Source organism: Lampetra fluviatilis, chromosome 66 (assembly GCF_964198595.1).
Source record: "Lampetra fluviatilis chromosome 66, kcLamFluv1.1, whole genome shotgun sequence".
Classification (NCBI taxonomy): Eukaryota; Metazoa; Chordata; class Hyperoartia; order Petromyzontiformes; family Petromyzontidae; genus Lampetra; species Lampetra fluviatilis.
The window spans coordinates 6,200,509-6,223,472 of NC_136340.1; the positions used below are offsets into that span (position 1 = coordinate 6,200,509).

Sequence of the window (22,964 nt, forward strand, 5' to 3'; positions counted from 1 at the left end):
ATAGGGAGGACAGCCTAAATGTTTCTAACCGGCGAAGATGTTCCATTAGGGGGGGTCCACGTTTCGAAAGGGTAGAGAAGGGAGGGCATGACCGTGGCCGAGAAGACCCGAAGCTTCGCATGGAGCAACAGACCCAGGTAGCTTCCACACAGCGTTACGCAACCGATGAAAAGATAATGTCGCTCGACTGATTCGGAGTGAGACCTCTGCTGTTGAACCGTAGCCGGTCATGAGCACACTGCCCAGGTATGGGAAACTCTCCACTCTCTCCACAAAATACCCAGGCAGGTGGCTTAGTTTTGGTTGGACTGATGGTCAGGCCCCAACTTTTAGTGGCACACTCCAGCTTCAGCAGCAGCGCCTCAAACTCCTCCTCCTCTGAGTGAGCAGCAATTACCAGATCATCAGCAAACATAACGTGGTTGATCAATAGGAAGCCCATCCCTCGACTGCACCCAAGCATCGGGTCAGCCTCCCTCTGCATCTTTACCAGATGGAGATTCCTCCCGTACATCCATGGAAGGCTTCACGAACGACCTCCCTCTCTTTCTCCCTCCCTCCCTCCTCCCCTTTCCATCCCTCCCCTCCCCCTCTCCATCCCTCCCCTCCCCCCTCTCCATCCCTCCCTCCCCTCCCCCCTCTCCTTCCCCCTCTCCTTCCCCCTCTCCTCCCCCTCCCCCCTCTCCATTCCCTCCCCTCCCCCCTCTCCTCCCCTCCCCCCTCTCCATCCCTCCCCTCCCCCCCCTCTCCTCCCCTCCCCCCTCTCCATCCCCTCTCCTCCCCTCCCCCTCTCCCAATCCCTCCCCCCCTCTCCTTACCCCTCTCCTCCCCCTCCCCCCTCTCCAATCCCCTCCCCTCCCCCCTCTCCTCCCCCTCTCCATCTCCCCTCCCTCCCTCTCCCTCTCCTCCCTCCCTCCCTCTCCCCCCATCCCCCAGCCCCTACCCACACCACCCCCACCGCCAGCCTCACCTGCGTCGGCCACCTGTGACACGTGCCTCCCCGTGGTGTGCGCCATGTGGCCCAGGATGCTGAAGATGACGAAGCCGGCGAAGACGCTCGTGGCGCAGTTGGTTGACGGTGACGACCAGGGGCGTCCTGGAAGCAGTTGTTGTGGAACTTGTTGTAGGAGGTGAGCGCGATGAGGCCGCCCCACGCCGTGGAGAGCGAGAAGAAGATCTGCGTGGCCGCGTCCTTCCACACCTTGGCGGCAGCGGCGGCGGCGGCCGGTGGTGGTGGTGGGGATGGAGAAGGGGGGGGAGGAGGTTATAGTCCTACATTGAAGCTTTCGTGACTGCAATGATTCATACTCTTAGTTCTTTCGGTAAAGTCGCGTAGGTAAAAATATGAAATTAAAATTTAAAAAGAAATCCACGACGTTTCGGAGGCAACACAAGCTTCCGTCTTCAGGTGAAACTGTCACAGTTTCACCTGTATCACTTGATACAGATATTTTGCTGTGGAAGTTTCACCTGAAGACGGAAGCTTGTGTTGCCTCCGAAACGTCGTGATTTTATTGTTTTTAATTTTTATCAATTTTAATTTTATTTTTTACCTACGTGACTTTACCGAAAGAACTAGAGTAGGAGGTTATAGTCGTCGTGGTTATTGAGGGTCACTGCCGCTAGGAGCCAGGAACTGGCCGTGATGGTCATGATGTCGACTGGTCCTGCTGGTGACTGTGTCATCTTTAGGCTGAGGACTCAGGAGACGCGGACAGCCTCATCCCCTTCCCTCCCTCCCCTCCCCTCCCTCCCTTTTTTTTCTTCCTTTTTTTATTCATATATTTTTTTTTAAACAATCAGACGAGAAAGATGCTCATTCTTTCGGCACTTTACTTCGTTGATCATGTCGTTTGTTTGAATTTTTTATTTTTTTATTTTTTTTATCAAAGATATAACGCGAGTTTCCCGTGTAACATTAGTCCCATTGTGTGTTACTGTGTTCATAGACACCAACAAGAAACAAATCACCCTAAAAAACACCCATCACCAGATCCCCTGCTGCTGCGCTACCAGCACCATAGCGGCGAAGGCACTTGCCTCCCCTCCCCCTCCCTCCCCCCCCCTCCCCCTCCCTCCCCTCCCCTCCCCTCCCCCCCCTCCCTCCCCTCCCTCCCCTCCCCTCCCCCCCCTCCCCTCCCTCCCTCCCCTCCCTCCCCTCCCCTCCCTCCCTCCCCCCCCTCCCCTCCCTCCCCTCCCTCCCCTCCCCTCCCTCCCCTCCCTCCCCTCCCCTCCCCCCCCCCTCCCCTCCCTCCCCCTCCCTCCCCTCCCCTCCCCCCCCTCCCCCTCCCTCCCTCCCCCTCCCTCCCCTCCCTCCCTCCCCTCCCCTCCCCTCCCCTCCCTCCCCTCCCTCCCCTCCCCTCCCCCCCCTCCCCTCCCTCCCTCCCCTCCCATCCCCTCCCCCCCCCTCCCCTCCCTCCCCTCCCCTCCCTCCCCTCCCCTCCCTCCCTCCCCTCCCCCTCCCCTCCCTCCCTCCCCCCCCTCCCCTCCCTCCCTCCCTCCCATCCCTCCCTCCCTCCCCTCCCTCCCTCCACTCCCCCCCTCCCTCCCCTCCCTCCCTCCCTCCCCCCTCCCTCCCCCCCTCCCCCACCTCCGCCGATTGCAGCTTGGACAAGTCGGGACTCGGCCCCGATGTAGAAACTCGATGCCCAGCATGGCGCCGGGCAGCGTGACCCCACGCACCAGAAGGATGAGCAGCACCACGTAGGGGAACGTGGCTGTGAAGTAGGACCACCTGCAGGCGGGGGGGGGGAGGGGCAAAGGTCATATGGGTGAGGGGTCACCCCCCACACCCCCCTCCCCACCCCGTCAATGTTAAAGGGCCCCGTGGCCCGTTAGGAGAGCAAAGCGGAGTTCTGAGTTCCGAGTGGCTGGCGAGAATGTTGACCTCTCCCACCTCCCCGCCTCTTCTTCCCTCCCCTCCCTCCCTCCTCCACTCTCCACCCTCTCCACCCTCCCTCCCCCCATCTTCATCTCACCTCCCTCCCTCCCTCATCATCATCACCGTGGCTAGGAGATCACCGTGGCTAGGAGATGTTGACTACCTCGCCTGGTATGCAGGAGGTCGTGGGTTCGATCCCGACCCTGACGATGCCTGCTGATGTGTATTTGAGTTTGCGTGTTTCTCTCTCTCTCTCTCATCATCACCATCACGGTGGCTAGGAGATGTTAACTACTTCGCCTGGTATGCAGGAGGTCGTGGGTTCGATCCCGACCCTGACGATGCCTGTTGCTGTGTACTTGGAGTTTGCGTGTTTCTCTCTCTCTCTCTCATCATCATTATCACGGGGGCTAGGAGATGTTAACTACCTCGCCTGGTGTAGGGTTCGATGCCGAACCCCTGACACCTGCGGAATATTTGGAGTTTATGGTGTTTCTCACTGACCTCATGGGATCCTGCGGTGTTTTTTCCCTCCACAATCATAAGCAACGGCCACGCTTTTAGAGTATTTGGCCGCTGTGAATTTCCACGTGGTGGTGGTGATGATGATGATGATGATAAGCCACTTCGTGAGGCAATCATTTAGTGACAAGCCAGGGGTGGCTTCTTGATAAAATAGGAGCTAAGTATAAGCAGTGAGTAGCCAGCAGCAGATGCCGGAAATGTGGCACACACAGAGGGTATGCATGGGTGGCCAGAGGCACGCACGCCAAGGCACCAAAGACCCATCACACAGACCCATAGACTACTCACACAGATACCCATAGACTCACACAGAGACCCACAGACTCACACAGATACCCATAGACTCACACAGAGACCCACAGACTCACACAGAGACCCACAGACTCACACAGATACCCATAGACTCACACAGAGACCCACAGACTCACACAGAGACCCGCAGACTCACACAGAGACCCATAGACTCACACAAAGTACCCATAGACTCACACGGAGACCCACAGACTCACACGGAGACCCACAGACTCACACGGAGACCCACAGACTCACACAGACACCCACAGACTCCACCAATGTCCATGTCCCACTGACCTTGCCGGATGAGCGAATGCCCTTGATGAGGGCGCCCCCGACAATGATCCAGGCGAGGAGTAGGGTAAGGGCGAGGTGCCACACCACGGGACCCGTCTCGTCCATGGACGGGGAGCGCTGCAGGGCGTACTTACTGTGGGAGAGACGGACACGCGTGGCGGAGACACGCAGAGAGACACCGCAGAGAGACACGTGGAGTTAAACAGAGACACGCAGAGTTACACAGAGAGACACGCAGAGTTACACAGAGAGACACACGGAGTTACAGAGAGACACGTAGAGTTACACACAGAGACACGCGGAGTTACACAGAGACACGCGGAGTTACACAGAGACACGTGGAGACACACAGAGACACGTGGAGACACGGAGAGAGACGTGGAGACACACAGAGACACGTGGAGATACACGGAGACACGTCGAGACACACAGAGACACGTGGAGACACACAGATAGACACGGAGAGACACGAGGAGACACACAGAGACACACGGAGACACACGGAGACACGTGAAGACACACAGAGACACGCGTAGTGACACAGAGACACGCAGAGACACGCAGAGAGACGCGGAGACCCGCGGAGACACCGGGGTGATGGGTGAGCGATGTGCACTCACTTCCAGTACTGCTCGCTGGGCGACTGGGACTCGTTGTTGTTGACAGCGCTGCAGTTGGCCAGGGTGATGTTGCACTCTGGGGAGAGAGTATATTAGTCTATATTCTAGATTTGAAGTTTTCGTGACTGCAAGCATCCATGCTCGTTGGTTCTTTCGGTAAAGTCACGTAGGTGAAAATAAAATGAATGACATTTTTTGTAAAATAAAAATGTATTTAGTCTATATTAGTAAGCACTTAGTAAGTATATGATTCTATATGTAGTGACACCGCTGGATGTCACCACGCTGTAGGTGCAGTACCGGCCCTAGAGGGCACGGAGTGTGTGGTGACACCGCTGGATGGCACCACACCTGTACGCAAAAAGCACCGATCATCCACTCCCCACAACTCCCGGAACTTTCTCCACCATCTACCCCCATCTCCCCCCATCTCCCAACCATCTTTCCCCCCATCTCCCAACCATCTCCCCACCATCTCCCCCCCATCTTTCCCTCCATCTCCCCCCCATCTCCCAACCATATTTCCCTCCATCTCCCAACCATCTCCCAACCATCTCCCCACCATCTCCCCAACATCTCCCCACCATCTCCCCCCCATCTCCCAACCATATTTCCCTCCATCTCCCAACCATCTCCCAACCATCTCCCAACCATCTCCCAACCATATCCCACCATCTCCCAACCATCTCCCAACCATCTCCCAACCATCTCCCAACCATCTCCCCACCATCTCCCAACCATCTTTCCCTCCATCTCCCAACCATCTCCCAACCATCTCCCAACCATCTCCCACCATCTCCCAACATCTCCCAACCATCTCCAACCATCTCCCCACCATCTCCCCCCACCATCTCCCCCCCCATCTCCCAACCATCTCCCAACCATCTCCCACCATCTCCCAACATCTCCCAACCATCTCCAACCATCTCCCCACCATCTCCCCCCACCATCTCCCAACCATCTCCCAACCATCTCCCAACCATCTCCCACCATCTCCCACCATCTCCCAACCATCTCCCAACCATCTTTCCCTCCATCTCACAACCATCTCTCCTTTCATCTCCCAACCATCTCCCAACCATCTCCCAACCATCCCCCACCATCTCCCACCATCTCCCAACCATCTCCCAACCATCTCCCCACCATCTCCCAACCATCTTTCCCTCCATCTCCCAACCATCTCCCCAACCATCTCCCCACCATCTCCCCACCATCTCCCCCCACCATCTCACGCTCGAAGCAGCGACCGTCGGCTCCCCACCACTCCCGGCATTTTGCCCACGGCAGCTCGGAGGTGAAGCTTGCGAAGAGATAGAAGAGACTGTAGGCAATGATGCAGTTGTAGTAGATGCCCACTAGGGCAGAGGTGATCACCATTGTCCAGCCAACGCCTGCAAAGCGTCAGGGCGGAGTGGTCGCAGAGGTCTTGAGGTCATCATCATCATTACGAGCATCATCATCATCATCACGACGACTATCATCATTAGGACCATCATCATCATCATCACGACTATCATCATCATCACCAGTATCATCACGACAACTATCATCATAACGATCATCATCATCATCACTACCATCATCATCACGACTATCATCATCATCATCACGACCATCATCAGCATCATCATAACGATCATCATCATCATCATCACGATCATCATCACGACCATCATTATCATCAGCATCATAACGATCATCACCAGTATCATCACGACGACTATCATCATCATATCGATCATCATCATCACGACCATCATTATCATCAGCATCATAACGATCATCACCAGTATCATCATCACGACCATCATCATCATATCGATCATCATCATCATTATCACGACCATCATTATCATATCGATCATCATCAGCATTATCACGACCACCGTCATCATACTGTAACGATCATCATCATCATTATCACGACCATCATCACCACCAGCAAGATCGTCAACACCATCATCATCATCTACATTATCATCATGGCCAACACCATCATCACCACCACCATCATCATCATAACCATCGTCATCATCATCACCACCACCATCACCACCACCATCATCACAATCATCACCATCGTCATCATCATCACCATAATCATCACCATCATCATCACCACCATCATCACCACCATCATCATCACCATCATCATCTCCATCACCATCATCACCATCATCATCACCACCATCATCATCATCATCACCATCATCATCACCGTCATCACTACCACCACCACCACCATCATCATTATCATCACCACCATCATCATCATCACCACCACCACCATCATCACCATCATCACCGTCACCGTCACCATCATCACCGTCATCCTCACAATCATCACCACCACCATCATCATCGTCACCATCATCATCATAACCATCGTCATCATCACCACCATCATCAACATCACCATCATCATCACTTATTTAGAGCTTCTTCTTGTTGTGATTGTTGACCTGCCCCCCCCCCCTCCCGACTTCCGATTATCCAGGGTTGGCTACGTACGGTGCGAAAGAAGTTCAACACACCCACCCACCCACTAACCCACCCACCCACTAACCCACCCACCCACTAACCCACCCACCCACTAACCCACCCACCCCACTAACCCACCCACCCACTAACCCACCCACCCACTAACCCACCCACCCACTAACCCACCCACCCACTAACCCACCCACCCACTCACTCACTCACCCACTCACTCACTCACCCACCCACTCACCCACTCACCCCCTCACTCACCCACTCACTCACTCACCCACTCACCCCCTCACTCTCCCACCCACCCACTCACCCACTCACTCACCCACTCACCCACTCACCCACTCACTCACTCACCCACCAACCCACTCACCCACTCACTCACTCACTCCACCCCTCACTCTCCCACCCACACCCACTCACCCACTCACTCACCCACCCACCCACTCACCCACCCACTCACTCACTCACTCACCCACCCACCCCTCTCCCCCCTCTCTCTTCCCTCTCTCCCCCCCTCTCTTTTCCCTCTCTCTCCCCTCTACCCCCCCCCTCTACCCCCCATTCTACCCCCCCCCCTCTCTCACCTCTCTCCCACCTCTCCCCCACCTCTTTCCCCTCTCTCCCCCCTCTCTCTCCCCTCTCTCTCCCACCTCTCCCTCCCTCCCCTCTCTCCACCCCGACACTGCCCCCCTTGTGTCGGCGGCCACCTGCAGCTACCCCCCCCCCCCCCATGGCCTAGGATAGAGGGAGGGGCGAGATCGGTGTCATTCCATCGATTCGTTGACTCGAGTACCGCTCCATCTCCCTGACGACCATCACCACTTGGCAAGATAATCTCTCTGTGTGTGTGTCTCTCTCTGTGTGTCTCTGTCTCTCTGTGTGTGTGTCTCTCTGTGTCTCTCTCTGTGTGTGTGTCTCTCTGTGTGTGTGTGTCTCTCTCTCTGTGTGTGTGTCTCTCTCTGTGTGTCTCTGTCTCTCTCTGTGTGTGTCTATCTGTGTGTCTCTCTCTCTGTGTCTCTGTCTCTCTCTGTGCTCTCTGTATCTCTATCTGTATCTCTCTATGTCTCTCTATCTGTATATCTCCATGTCTCTCTCTCCGTGTCTCTGTGTCTGTGTCTCTGTGTCTGTGTGTGTTTCTCTCTCTACGTCTCTCTCTCTCTCCCTGTGGGAGGGGGGGGGGGGTAAGTGGGTGGATGGGTGGTTAAGTGGGTGGGTGGTAAGTGGGTGGGTGAGTGGGTAAGTGAGTGGGTAAGTGGGTAAGTGAGTGGGTAAGTGGGTGGGTAAGTGGGTGGGTGGTAAGTGGGTGGGTGGGTGAGTGGGTGGGTGGGTGGTAACTTGGTGGGTGGGTGGTAAGTGGGTGGGTGAGTGGGTAAGTGGGTGGGTGAGTGGGTAAGTGGGTGGTGGTAAGTTGGTGGGTGGGTAAGTGGGTGGTAAGTGGGTGGGTGGTAAGTGGGTGGGTGAGTGGATAAGTGGGTGGTAAGTGGGTGGGTCGGTGGGTGGTAAGTGGGTGGTAAGTTGGTGGGTGGGTGAGTGGGTAAGTGGGTGAGTGGGTAAGTGGGTGAGTGGGTGAGTGGGTAAGTGGGTGAGTGGGTAAGTGGGTGGGTGGTAAGTTGGTGAGTGGGTAAGTGGCTGGGTGGTAAGTGGGTGGGTGGTAAGTGGGTGGGTGGTAAGTGGGTGGGTGAGTGGGTGGGTGGTAAGTGGGTGGGTGGTAAGTGGGTGGGTGGTAAGTGGGTGGGCAGTAAGTGGGTGGGTGAGTGGGTGGGTGAGTGGGTGGGTGGTAAGTGGGTGGGTGGGTGAGTGGGTAAGTGGGTGGGTAAGTGGGTGAGTGGGTAAGTGGGTGGGTGGTAAGTGGGTGGGTGGTAAGTGGGTGGTAAGTTGGTGGGTGGGTAAGTGGGTGAGTGGGTGAGTGGGTGAGTGGGTGGTAAGTTGGTGAGTGGGTAAGTGGGTAGTAAGTTGGTGAGTGGGCCAGCAAGTTGGTATCGGATGCGGTTTTCCCTGGAGCCACCACCCTCGCGAACCTTTCACGATGGGCACGGACTTCCAGATGGTGATGGGTCCCATGCTGGCGAACTGCCCGTAGGCGCACTCGAGGAAGAACAACGGTAGGCCGGCGAAGGCGAGCATCACCGTGTAGGGGATGAGGAACGCGCCTGGAGGTAGAGGAGAGGAGAGGAACGGTGGGGTCAGCACAGTTAGCTGAACAAACATTCACGTTGGGCCTCGTACCTGGCAGGGAGGGGGGGGGTCACACATTTGTGACGATGTGTGACGAGGGTGTGGGGGGGGTGTGTTTGAGAAATGTGACGTCACATCAAAATGCGCAACTTTAAATGAATATAGTCAACACGTTCTACTTTATGAAATAGACTTTTTGATAAATGGTTTCTCCTACAACATCAGAGTGCAGCGCCACATTAAATACGCACTACAATGACCAATAGTTTAAAGCGATTTGAAGCACGTTTTATATTTTTTTTGGGGGGGGGGGCAGAGCTTTGTGACGTCATATTTGAGGGGGGGGTCTGACTTTTTGTGATGTCGTGTGACGAAGGGGGGGTGGGGTTGAGAAATGTGACGTCACATCAAAATGCGCAACTTTAAATGAATATAGACAACACGTTCTACTTAATTAAATATACTTTTTGATAAATGATCCTTGTAGCGGCTTTTCATCATCATCATCATCACGTGGTGACTTGTAGCAGTCAAACACTCCAAACGCATTATTCTACAGACTCACAGAGACCCATAGACCCATCAAGACCAATACTCATAGAGACCCATAGACCCAAATAGATCCAGAGACTCATAGAGACCCACACTCATAGAGACCCATAGACCAACGTAGATCCAGAGACCAATAGAGACCCATACTTATAGAGACCCATAGACCCACATAGATCCAGAGACCCATAGACCCATAGACCCATCGACCCATAGAGACCCATACTCATAGAGACGCATAGACCCACGTAGATCCAGAGACCCATTGGCCCATGGAGATCCATACTCACAGAGACCCATAGACCCAAAAAGACCCATACTCATAGAGACCCATAGACCCACATAGACCCATAGACCCAAAAAGAGCCATACTCATAGAGACCCATAGATCCGTTCCGGATGACTGCTGCAACGTAAGATCTTATGTTTTAATTTAGTGTGCTAATCTTTAAAAGGTGCATTTAAAAAATGTTGATACTCCTACTGATGCTGTTGTGGAGTGATTCATGCAGCCAGCTATGGCTACAGGGTTTGGTGGTACATGTTGTTCATGTCGTTTATTGTGAAATTTCGATCACACTTCCTATGAGCGCTGTTACATTGCTTTTATGGCTTTATTTTGGTGATTTCGAAAAGTTTTTTTGGTTTGGCCATGTTTGTTTGTTGTAGTACGCAGTTAGAATGATGGCTTTAATCTAAGTTGTCTTGTGGTTGTTGTTGTTGTTGTTGTTTAACTAGCATCCCACTGGGATGTTTGCACAGCGTTGGTGTACGGTGCTTGTTTTCCGGAAGACTTTGCAGTTTTTTCCTGGATTTTTCTGTTTGCGCAAAGTCACTTTAAGATGTTTTCTTGTTCATGTTTTAGTTTTTTGTTTGTTGCACCCGATTCAAGAGCCGATTGGCTCACAGGGCTACACCAAATAAATGAAACTGAAAAACTGAAACTGAGATCCAGAGATCCATAGACCCATAGAGACCCATACTCATAGAGACCCAGAGACCCACAGAGACCCATAGAATCTCACAGAGACCCAAAAAACTAAAAACTCTACCGTAGATTTATTTTGATAATTTTACAAGTGAAGGCGCCCCACTGATCTGCTACGTGGAGACTCATCATAGTCATCATCATCATCACGAGGAGTTGGAGAGTGGTGGTGAAATTCTCTATAAATGTGGAGGGGAGGGGGGGGAAACACCAGAGGAGTTGGAAAAAAAAAATCGCCGCGACCACAGGGAATGCGGGCGGATTAGCTGACATTTGGGGCAGGCGTCGTCATAAGGGTCAGGATGGAACCCACGACTTGCTGCATTCCAGGCGAGGGAGTGAATATCTCGTCACGGCGAGAGAGAGAGAGACGCAGACTCCAAATATACAGCAGCAGGCATCGTCATAACGGTCAGGATGGAACCCACGACCTCCTGCATAGCAGGCGAGGACGTTTACGAGGCATGAGGTGTGCCGGCCTTGACGAACCCAACTCACTGCCTCCCCATCAACTCCCCACACCCTCATCAGCAACCCCCCACACCTCCCCACTAACCCCCCCCTCTCTCCCCACCAACCCCCCCCCTCTCTCCCCACAAACCTCCGCTCCCTCCCCACTAACCCCCCATACCCTCCCCACTTATCCCTCCCCACCAACCCCCCCCCTCTCTCCCCACCAACCCCCCCCTCTCTCCCCACCACCACCCCTACCTCTCTCCCCACCAACCCCCCCCTCTCTCCCCACCATCCCCCCTCCTCCCTCCCCGCCAACCCCCCACACCCTCCCCACTAACCCCCCTCCCTCCCCACCAACCCCCCCCTTTCTCCCCACCAACCCCCCCCCCCCTTTCTCTCTACCACCCCCCCCCTCTCTCCCCACCAACCCCCCCCCTCTCTCCCCACCAACCCCCTCCCTCCCTCCCCACCAACCCCCCCACTCCCTCCCCACCAACCCCCCCCCCTCTCCCCCCACCACCCCCCCTCCCTCTCCCCCCACGATGCTAATGAAGCCATTCACATTCTTGTCGCCACTCAGGGACATCGCGTTCATTGAACCGCGACCTTCGGGGTGAACTCATTAACCCTCAGCAGGAGCCTGGGCCGAACCTCCATCTGTTCCATCTCGCTCCCTCCTACAGCAGTGTGGACTAATCTCCATCTGTTCCATCTCACTCGCTCCTGCAGCAGTGTGGACTAATCTCCATCTGTTCCATCTCTCCCGTGTGTGGACTAATCTCCATCTGTTCCATCTCACTCCCTCCTACAGCAGAGTGTGTGGACTAATCTCCATCTGTTCCATCTCGCTCCCTCCTACAGCAGAGTGTGTGGACTAATCTCCATCTGTTCCATCTCACTCCCTCCTACAGCAGAGTGTGTGGACTAATCTCCATCTGTTCCATCTCGCTCCCTCCTACGGCAGAGTGTGTGGACTAATCTCCATCTGTTCCATCTCACTCGCTCCTGCAGCAGTGTGGACTAATCTCCATCTGTTCCATCTCACTCCCTCCTACAGCAGAGTGTGTGGACTAATCTCCATCTGTTCCATCTCGCTCCCTCCTACAGCAGAGTGTGTGGACTAATCTCCATCTGTTCCATCTCACTCCCTCCTACAGCAGAGTGTGTGGACTAATCTCCATCTGTTCCATCTCGCTCCCTCCTACGGCAGAGTGTGTGGACTAATCTCCATCTGTTCAATCTCACAGGGTCGAGATTGAACCCACGACCTCCTGTACACCAGGCTAGGTAGTTAACATCTCACCACGGGGAGAGAGAGAGAGAGACGTTCTAATATAGGTGACCGGCGCAGTAAAATGTGGACCGACTTAAACTCGGCAGCGTTTTACGAGAGCTCAATAAAACATCGTAAATATATTTATACATTTTTTTTTTTAATGACGCCTTTCAAACCGCCCGGGGTTCAATCATCAACTCGGGACACATGGGGCCGTCCATAAATGACGTCACGCACCTGGGGGGGGGGGGGTGGGGTCAGACATTTGTGACGGGGGGGTTGAGAAATGTGACGTCACATCAAAATGCGCAAACCCTAAATGAATATAGAATTGTTATAACAACACTAATTGTTTATAACAACACTGCTACAACATCAGAGTGCAGCAGCGCCACATTAAATATGCACTACAACGACAATAGTTTAAAGCGATTGGAAGCATGTTGCATTTTAAAAATGGAAATGTTTTTTTTGGGGGGTGGCAGAGCTTCGTGACGTCATATTTGAGGGGGGGTCTGACTTTTTGTGACGAGGGGAGGGGAGGGTCAAAATTCGCGTGACGTCATTTATGGACGGCGTGATTAGCGAGCAGCAAGCAGCTGTGGAGCGATGTGCGGTCGCGAGAGTGGCCAATCAATACCACACCCGTCCGCCTTTGTCTCCATAGTGGCAGGTGTCGTGTTATTAGATAGGTCAAGGTTATGTGGCTTAGGGCATGTTTACTCACACAACCGCCCACTTGCTCACTCACCCGCTCACCCACCCACTCACCCACGCACCCACCTACCCACCGACTCACCCACCCACCCACCCACTCACCCACCCACTCACCCACCCACCCACTAACTCACCCACCCACCTACTCACTCCTTCACCCACTCACCCAGCGACACACTCGCTCACTCACTCTCCCACCCACCCACCACTCACTCACACACTCACTCAATCACCCTCCACCCACCCACTCACCCACGCACCCACCTACCCACCGACTCACCCACCCACCCACCCACCCACTCACCCACCCACTCACCCACCCACCCACTAACTCACCCACCCACCTACTCACTCCTTCACCCACTCACCCAGCGACACACTCGCTCACTCACTCTCCCACCCACCCACCCACTCACTCACACACTCACTCAATCACCCTCCACCCACCCACTCACCCACGCACCCACCTACCCACCGACTCACCCACCCACCCACTCACCCACCCACTCACCCACCCACCCACTAACTCACCCACCCACCTACTCACTCCTTCACCCACTCACCCAGCGACACACTCGCTCACTCACTCTCCCACCCACCCACCCACTCACTCACACACCCACCCACTCACCCACGCACCCACCTACCCACCGACTCATCCACCCACCCACTCACCCACCCACTCACCCACCCACTCACCCACCCACCCACTAACTCACCCACCCACCTACTCACTCCTTCACCCACTCACCCAGCGACACACCCGCTCACTCACTCTCCCACCCACCACTCACTCACACACTCACTCAATCACCCTCCACCCACCCACTCACTCACCCACCCACCCACCCACTCACTCACACACTCACTCACTCACTCACCCACCCACTCACTCACACACTCACTCACTCACTCACCCACCCACCCACTAACTAACCCACCCACTCACCCACCCACCCCTTAACTCACCCACCCACTCACTCACTCCTTCACCCACTCACCCAGCGACACACTAGCCCACTCACTCACCCATCCACCCACTCACTCACTCTCCCACCCACTCACCCACCACTCACTCACACACTCACTCTCTCTCTCACTCACTCACCCCCCACCCACCCACTCACTCACTCACCCACCCACTCACTCACACACTCACTCAGTCACTCAACCATCCACCCACCCACTAACTCACCCTTCCACCCATCCACTCACCCACCCACTCACTCACTCCTTCACCCACTCACCCAGCGACACACTCGCCCACTCACTCACCCATCCACCCACTCATTCACTCTCCCACTCACCCACCACTCACTCACACACTCACTCTCTCTCTCACCCCCCACCCACCCACTCACTCACTCACACACTCACTCACTCAACCACCCACCCACTAACTCACCCACCCACCCATCCACTCACCCACCCACCCCTTAACTTACCCACCCACTCACTCCTTCACCCACTCACCCAGCGACACACTCGCCCACTCACTCACCCATTTGTCTGCAGCTTTACATTACGACGACGACGATGATGAAATCAGCCACTGAGCTATCATTTGTGATAAGTCAGTGGGTGGCTTCGGGAAAAAAAGCGCTACTGCATCGCCACAAAGCTCTGAAGGGGGCTTTACACCTTGTGCGTGGTAAAGTCAAGTAGATAAAAAAATATATATATAATTTTAAAATAAAAATAATTATTTGAAAATAATAAAAGCAAAAAACACGGTGTTTTTTTTGCTTTTATTATTTCAATTAATATTTGTACATTTTGTATTGTTTACTTTTAATTTAATTGTATTTTTTTAATTATTTTTCTTTTCTATCCACGTGACTTCACCTAAAGAACCAAGCCCACGAATGCCTGCAGTCACGAACGTTTCAAGGCAAACAACAAAAAGCAAAAAAAACCCTTGCACCCACTTGTTCATTTCAACTTTCAAAGGATGCCGTCTCCCATTGACGTCCCACCAGTGAACCTTTAACACTTCACGTGGTCACGTGACGCTGTGGAGGGGTTCCACTCCAAGTGTCAAGTCTCGTTCGGCGTCGAGCTTAAACGGTGCAGTCGGCAGAGCGGGGTGACCCGCTTGAGTGGGGTCCACTCGATGTGAGAAAAATCCAATAAAAACAAATTACAGACGGTGCTTGTGGCTTTGTTTCTGAGTCTGTGTGTGTGTCGGTGTGTGTGTGTGTCGGTGTGTGTGTGTGTCGGTGTGTGTGTGTGTCGGTGTGTGTGTGTCGGTGTGTGTGTGTGTGTCGGTGTGTGTGTGTGTCGGTGTGTGTGTGTCGGTGTGTGTGTGTGTGTCGGTGTGTGTGTGTGTCGGTGTGTGTGTGTCGGTGTGTGTGTGTGTGTCGGTGTGTGTGGGTCGGTGTGTGTGTCTGTGTGTTTGTGTGTGTCTGTGTGTGTGTGTGTCTGCGTGTGTGTCTGTGTGTGTCTGTGTGTGTCTGCGTGTCTGTGTGTCTGTGTGTGTGTGTGCGTGTCTGTGCTTGTGTTTGTGTGTGTGCGTGTCTGTGTTTGTGTGTGTGCGTGTCTGTGTGTGTGCTTGTCTGTGTGTGTGTCTGTGCGTGTGTCTGTGTGTGCGTGTCTCTGTGTGTGTGCGTGTGTGTGTGTGTGCGTGCGTGTCTGTGTGTGTGTGTGCGTATTTGTGCACGGGCTAGAGAAGAGATGGAGTGATGTGGTACAGGAGGACGTGGAGCTGAGTGGACTTGCCGATGACTGGTACCAGCGGTGTCAAGATCGGCCTCAGTGGAGGAGGCTCGTGAAGGACGCTACTGGGCAGTTGGAGGCAGTCGCCCTCCAACAACAACGGAGGGCGGAGGAGCGACGCTCACTACAACGAGCGGAGCGCCGGGTGGCTAAAGCACAGCAAGTTGGCACAGTAGGGGGCACAGGTGGTGCATCAGCCAGTCATCTCGGTCATCTCGGTCAGTCGACCCGTGGCACCTGGGTCTGCCCCGTGACCTCCTGCCAGCGGGCGTTCGACACTTCACGTGGCCTCAGGGTGCACATGGCCTGGCACAAGCGTCGTGGTGACGTCACCGCCACTTAGTGGCGAATGACGGTTGTTGTATTTGTGTCGTTGTTTGCACGCTTGCCTACAGCGAGTTGCCTTCCTGCTGGTCCAGGAGACTTAAGCCGGTGTTTGTGTGACGTACGCTTCCATCAGTCATTGGGAAGAAAATGTTGATGTTTGCTGCGTGACGTGCCTCCTCCTTCTCTATCTCGCCTCAAGTATGCGATTACTCCACGGGGGAGTCTCTGGGGTTGGAGTGTTTGGTGATCTCTGTGTGTGTGCGTGTGCGGAGGAGGCCAGAGGTCGCAAACGGGTTTTGATTCCTTACCCGTACCCGGCCGCACCAGGGTCGCAAATGTGTACCCGTACCTGGCCGGGTACGGGTAGCCGTTCCCTACCCGTACTCGTACCCTACCCGAAATGAGTGACAAACGGCTACTCGCCAGTGACTCACGGCCTACCCGTACCGGGCCGCACCAGGGTCGCAAACGGGTACCCGTACCCGTACCTGGCCTGGTACGGGTACCCGTTCCCTACCCGTACCCGTACCCTACCTGAAATGAGTGACAAACGGCTACTCGCCAGTGACTCACGGCCTACCCGTACCCGTACCCGGCCGGGTACGGGTAGCCGGGTATCGGGTAGGGTACGGGTATCGGGTACCCGGTTGCGACCTCTAAGAGGAGGCTCGCGAAGGACGCTGCTGCTTCTGCTGCTGGGCAGTCGGAGGCAGTCGCCCTCCAGCAACAACGACGGAGGGCAAAGGAGCGATGCTCTCACAACAACGAGCGGAGCGCCCGGGGCGGATAAAATACGACAAGTTGGCACAGTAGGGGGGTAACAGCTGGTGGTGCATCTACCGATCCTCTCAGTCAGCCGACCCATGGTACCTGCTGGGTCTGTCCCGAGACCTCTTGCACCTAGCCTGGCACATTAGTTAACCAATGGCACCTGCTGGGTCTGTCCCAAGACCCCCTGCACCTAGCCTGGCACAGTAGGGGGGTACAGCTGGTGGTGTATCTACCGGTCATCTCAGTCAGCCGACCCATGGTACCTGCTGGGTCTGTCCCGAGACCTCCTGCACCTAGCCTGGCACATTAGTTAACCAATGGCACCTGCTGAGTCTGTCCCGAGACCCCCTGCACCTAGCCTGGCACAGTAGGGGGGTACAGCTGGTGGTGCATCTACCGGTCATCTCAGTCACTCAACCCATGGCACCTGCTGGGTCTGTCCCAAGACCTCCTGCACCTAGCCTGGCACAGTAGTTAACCCATGGCACCTGCTAGGTCTGTCCCGTGACCTTCTGCACCTAGCCTGGCACAGTAGTTAACCCATGGCACCTGCTGGGTCTGTCCCGAGACCCCCTGCACCTAGCTTGGCACAGTAGCTAACCCATGGCACCTGCTGGGTCTGTCCCGTGATCTCCTGCACCTAGCCTGGCACAGTAGCTAACCCATGGCACCTGCTTGGTCTGTCCCGTGACCTCCTGCACCTAGCCTGGCACAGTAGGGGGGTACAGCTGGCCTGTACGTGTGTGGACCGACGAGTCGCGGTGCATGGATCACCTCCTCCGTTCTTGTAGGCCAGGTAGGGGAAGCGCCACACGTTACCCAGCCCCACCGCGTACCCCACCATGGACAGGAGGTACTCCGCCTTGGAGTTCCACGTCCCGCGCTCAGGCAGTGCGTCCGGGGCATCGGAAGCGACCTGGGATGTCGCCCCGGAGGCCTGGAAGGGCGGGCGGGTGGGGGGGGGGGTGGAAGAGAGGACGAATGAATGGACGGAGGGGCGAATGAATGGACGGGTGAATGAACGGAGGAAGGAAGGGACGGACGCATGGACGGGTGAATGAACGGAAGAAGGAAGGGACGAACGGGTGAACGGTTGAATGAATGGACGAACGGACGGGCGAACGGACAAACGAATGAACGGACGGACGAATGAAAGAATGAATGGACGAACGGATGAAAGAATGAACGGAACGGACGAATGAATGGACGAATGAACAGACGAACGGATGAAAGAATGAACGGAACGGACGAATGAATGGACGAATGAACAGACGAACGGATGAAAGAATGAACGGATGGACGAATGCATAAACGAATGAACGAACGGAAAAATGAATGGAGGAATGAACGAACGGACCGACGGGAGTGGTGGCATTTGTTGTTGATATGCGCACTCGATGTGTCCACGCGGTCGAAGACAAATTTGGCGGCATCTATTATTTCAATAACAAATTCTAGCCGTACATTATCTATACATTACATATGTAATACATAAATAGTTATACATTATATGATCAAATATATAATTATATTTACGTGTGTATATATATTTCGGGCAATGTCCCCTTACTTTGAAGGATGCCTATCAGTACGGTGAATCGATAGCGAATCTCAATGGGGCTATCAGATTGTTAAATACAGGGACACCAATCGATATGGTGTATAGATAGCGAATCTAAACAGGCTATTAGATTGTTAAATACAGGGACACCAATCGATATGGTGTATAGATAGCGAATCTCAACAGACTATTAGATGGTTAAATACAGGCAAACCAATCGATATGGTGTATAGATAGCGAATCTCAATGGGGCTATCGGATGGTTAAATACAGGAACACCAATCGATATGGTGTACAGATAGCGAATCTCAACAGGCTATCGGATGGTTAAATACAGGTACACCAATCGATATGGTGTATAGATAGCGAATCTCAACGGGGCCACGGATGGTTGAATAAAGGATCGCTACGTTGTATAGATAGCGAATCTCAACGGGCTATCAGATGGTTAAATACAGAGAAACCAATCACGACGGTGTATAGACAGCGAATCTCAACGGGGCCATCGGATGGTTGGATAAGGAGCGACGCCTCTTACCTTTCCTTTCTCTTCATCTTGGACGTAGGCCAAGTTGTTGCCACCGACTGCGTTGAGATCTTTAGATTTTTTCCCCATCGTATTCACGTTCACGTATATTTGCGTTTATCTATATATGTCTGTTTACGCGTGTAAGCTAAACACGACCGCTCGCTGTTCAGTGAGCGACTCTTAACGATAAAAGTTTCAGAGGCTCGGGAAAAAAATAATTCGCGCCTCCTACCTGCCGATAACGATCACTACAAAGACAAAGGTCCCCCGAGTAGCCTCTAACAGGCTGTCGGGGCAAGTGGCAGTGAGTAGCGAGTGGCAGCAGCGCCTATACACAGGCAAAGATCCCCCGTGTAGCCTCTAACAGGCTGTCGGGGCAAGTGGCAGTGAGTAGCGAGTGGCAGCAGCAGCAGCAGCAGCACCTATGAAGGTGCTAGTACCGTGGCACAAACGGGAGAGAGTCGGAGGGGTGGGTGGGCAGCAAACCACCAGGCACGACCCGGCCGCCTTTGTCTCCCCCGTGGCGGTGATTATTCACTGGATTAATTCGCGAACGAGTGGACCTTAGAAAGCGCCTACACTTAAACCTACCTACTTACCAACCTACCTATGAACTCACCTACCTACCAACGTGCTGCCCGAACTTTCCCCCACCCCCCCCCCCCTCGTTTCAAGTCTAGCTGAACAAAAAAAAAAATCAACGCATAATGAGAGATCATCCGATTCGCCTCCCGATCGAAATCTATTGCAGATGCCCGAACGCCCAATCAAAATCGCCCCGTGGCGAATGACTGTGAGGTCCACGTGCTGAAAGATGATGCGGCGATGCGAATAACAGCAGCGGTGTTGGTGGCACAGTCTGCGAGTGCTACGTGAAAGCCTGTAACGGTGATCAATCACTCGCCAACTCGACTTGCAAACTGAGCCCAACATTCCATAGGTGCCCCCTTTAAATACCCCCGGGCTGCCCGCGCGCTCATTGGCTGAGAGGGGCCCGTTAGTGCGTGACGTCAACAGGTTAATTACCTCACCGGGTGGAAATACCGCGGTGACGTCACCGCCCCCCCCCGCCTAAATTCATTCACTCGGAGACCCGTAGACTCACGCAGAGACCCATAGACGCACATAGAGACTCACACAGAGACACATAGACTCACACAGAGACCCATAGACTCACATAGAGACTCACACAGAGACCCAGACACTCACACAGAGAGTCACACAGAGACCCATAGACTCACACAGAGACCCATAGACTCACATAGAGACTCACACAGAGACCCAGCCACTCACACAGAGACTCACACAGAGACCCATAGACTCACACAGAGACCCATAGACTCACTCGGAGACACAGAGACTCACACAGAGACCCATAGACTCAAACAGAGACCCATAGAATCACTCAGAGACCCATATATTCACTCGGAGACACATAGACTCACACAGAGACCCATAGACTCAAACAGAGACCCATAGACTCACACAGAGACTCACACAGAGATCCATGGACTCACACAGAGCCTCACACAGAGACCCATAGACTCACACAGAGACTCACACAGAGACCCATAGACTCACACAGAGACCCATAGACTCACACGGAGACTCACACAGAGACCCATAGACTCACACAAATACCCATAGACTCACACGGAGACTGACGCAGAGACACATAGACACCCAGTGCCTCTGACACGGCCATTATCGTTTATTGTCCTGGATCTTAGTTAATCATTATCTTTTCTAAATTTATATAGCAGAGCCTTTATTCAAAGGTGATTTATAGCTGATTATAAACGAGTATACGAGACGATAGCGGCTGAGATAATAAAGCGTGCTGGGGTCGTTACTACTAATAAAAGTGGTGGTGGTGGTGATGGTGGTGAGGGTGGTGGTGATGCCAGAACTGACGGGAGTGATAGGGATAGTGGTAGGGGTAGTGATATGGGTAGTGATAGGGGTAGTGATAGGAGCAGTGATAGGGGTAGTGATAGGGGTAGTGATAGGGGTAGTGATATGGGTAGTGATAGGGGTAGTGATAGGGGTAGTGATATGGGTAGTGATAGGGGTAGTGGTAGGGGGTAGTGATAGGGGTAGTGGTAGGGGTTGTGATAGGGGTAGTGGTAGGGGTAGTGGTAGGGGTAGTGATAGGGGTAGTGGTAGGGGTTGTACAATGAAAAAAAACCCCACAGTTTCGTTTTAAATAATAAACATTCCTTAGGTTGCATTCGCATTAATCATTGCTAGCGGTGGCTACGTGTGCATAGTCAACGTGTGGCTCTGTGTCATCTCGCTACGGATGTAGGCACTCGACGTTAACCATTCGTGTTGATGAGATGAGATCTTCCCGGGAAGGATGATGAGGATGGTGGTGGTCATGGTGGTGGTGGTGGTGATGACCACCCCTGGCTGGGTGTTTGTTGACAGAGCTGAGCCTGAGCGTAAGCGCCACGGTTTACCATTAACCCGTCTGGGTGACCCATTAACTTGGGCTTTAGCGATGATGACCAGTTCGTTTGACTAAATGTACGTGTGTGTGTGTACGTGTGTGTACGCGTGTGTGTGTACGTGTGTGTGTACGCGTGTGCGTGTGTCTACGGATGTGCGTGTGTGCGTGTGTGTGTGCGCGTGTGTATGTACGTGTGTGTGTGTACGTGTGCGTGTGTGTGTGTGCGTGTGTACGTGTGTGTGTGCGTGTGTACGTGTGTGTGCGCGCGTGTGTGTCTACGGATGTGCGTGTGTGCGTGTGTGTGCGCGTGTGTGTACGTGTGTGTGTGCGTGTACGTGTGTGTGTGTGTACATGTGTGTGTGCGCGCGAGTGTGTGTATGTGTGTGCGTGTACGTGTGTGCACGTGTGTGTGTACGTGTGTGTACGTGTATGTGTGCGTGTGTGTACGTGTGTGTGTGTGTGTGTGCGCGCGAGTGTGTGTACGTGTGTGTACGTGTACGTGTGTGTACGTGTGTGTACGTGTGTGTGTGTGTACGTGTGTGTACGCGTGCGTGTGTGTGCGTGTGTGTGTGGGGAGGGGTAGTGCAGTTGCTAGCGCTACGCTGCGCTACGAACCTGGCGACCCGAGTTCGATTCCCGCTCACGGCCAACACCACCGGTGACAATTATCTGAACCGGTCTTGGGTCTCCCCTAGGTCGACTCAGCCTCAAATGAGTAACCTGGTGCGGTGTAAAGTAAACATCGCCACTGGGGGAGAGACAAAGGCGGCCGGGCGTGGTTCTGGCCACCCACCCCCTCGTGTGCCACAGCCATTCTGTTAGATGCTATACAAAGGGCTGTCTTTGTCTCTGTGTGTGTGTTTGCGATGTTGGTTCGACTCAGCTTTAATATCACCAGTGGGGAGACAAAGGCGGCCGGGCGTGGTCCTTGCCATTAGCGGGTGTGCTCCCTGCCTGTGCCAACGGTAGCAACTCAACCCATGTTGCCTATCATCGTCATCAACGTCACGTGGACATTCACAGTAGCAGTGAAATACTCTAAACATCATCCTTAATAGAGGGTGTTTCTTGGGATTAGATCGCCAGGTAAATGTATGAAGCTGTACTAGTATACTACACTATTATACACTACATCACTATACACTTCACTACTACACTATACACTACACTACTATACACTACACTATACACTACTATACACTACACTATACACTACTATACACTACACTATACACTACTATACACTACACTATACACTACACTATACACTACACTATACACTACTAAATTTCGATTTAAAGCTTTCGTGACTGCAGGGATTCATCTTCTTGGTTTTTT

General features: G+C 53.7%; 1 protein-coding gene across 1 annotated transcript in view; it reads right to left on the reverse strand.

Annotated features, from left to right (window-relative positions):
* LOC144952188 (sodium- and chloride-dependent neutral and basic amino acid transporter B(0+)-like) overlaps window positions 1–19,812 on the reverse strand; it is a 28,015-nt gene extending 8,203 nt beyond the window's left edge. The window contains 10 exon segments of the mRNA XM_078882591.1: window positions 971–1,088; window positions 1,091–1,201; window positions 2,591–2,632; window positions 2,635–2,729; window positions 3,994–4,130; window positions 4,618–4,693; window positions 5,850–6,008; window positions 9,129–9,260; window positions 17,859–18,021; window positions 19,184–19,812. Of these exon segments, the coding sequence (XP_078738717.1) occupies window positions 971–1,088; window positions 1,091–1,201; window positions 2,591–2,632; window positions 2,635–2,729; window positions 3,994–4,130; window positions 4,618–4,693; window positions 5,850–6,008; window positions 9,129–9,260; window positions 17,859–18,021; window positions 19,184–19,261 (1,111 nt within the window). The 5' untranslated portion in view covers window positions 19,262–19,812.
* Window positions 19,813–22,964: the final 3,152 nt, after the last annotated feature.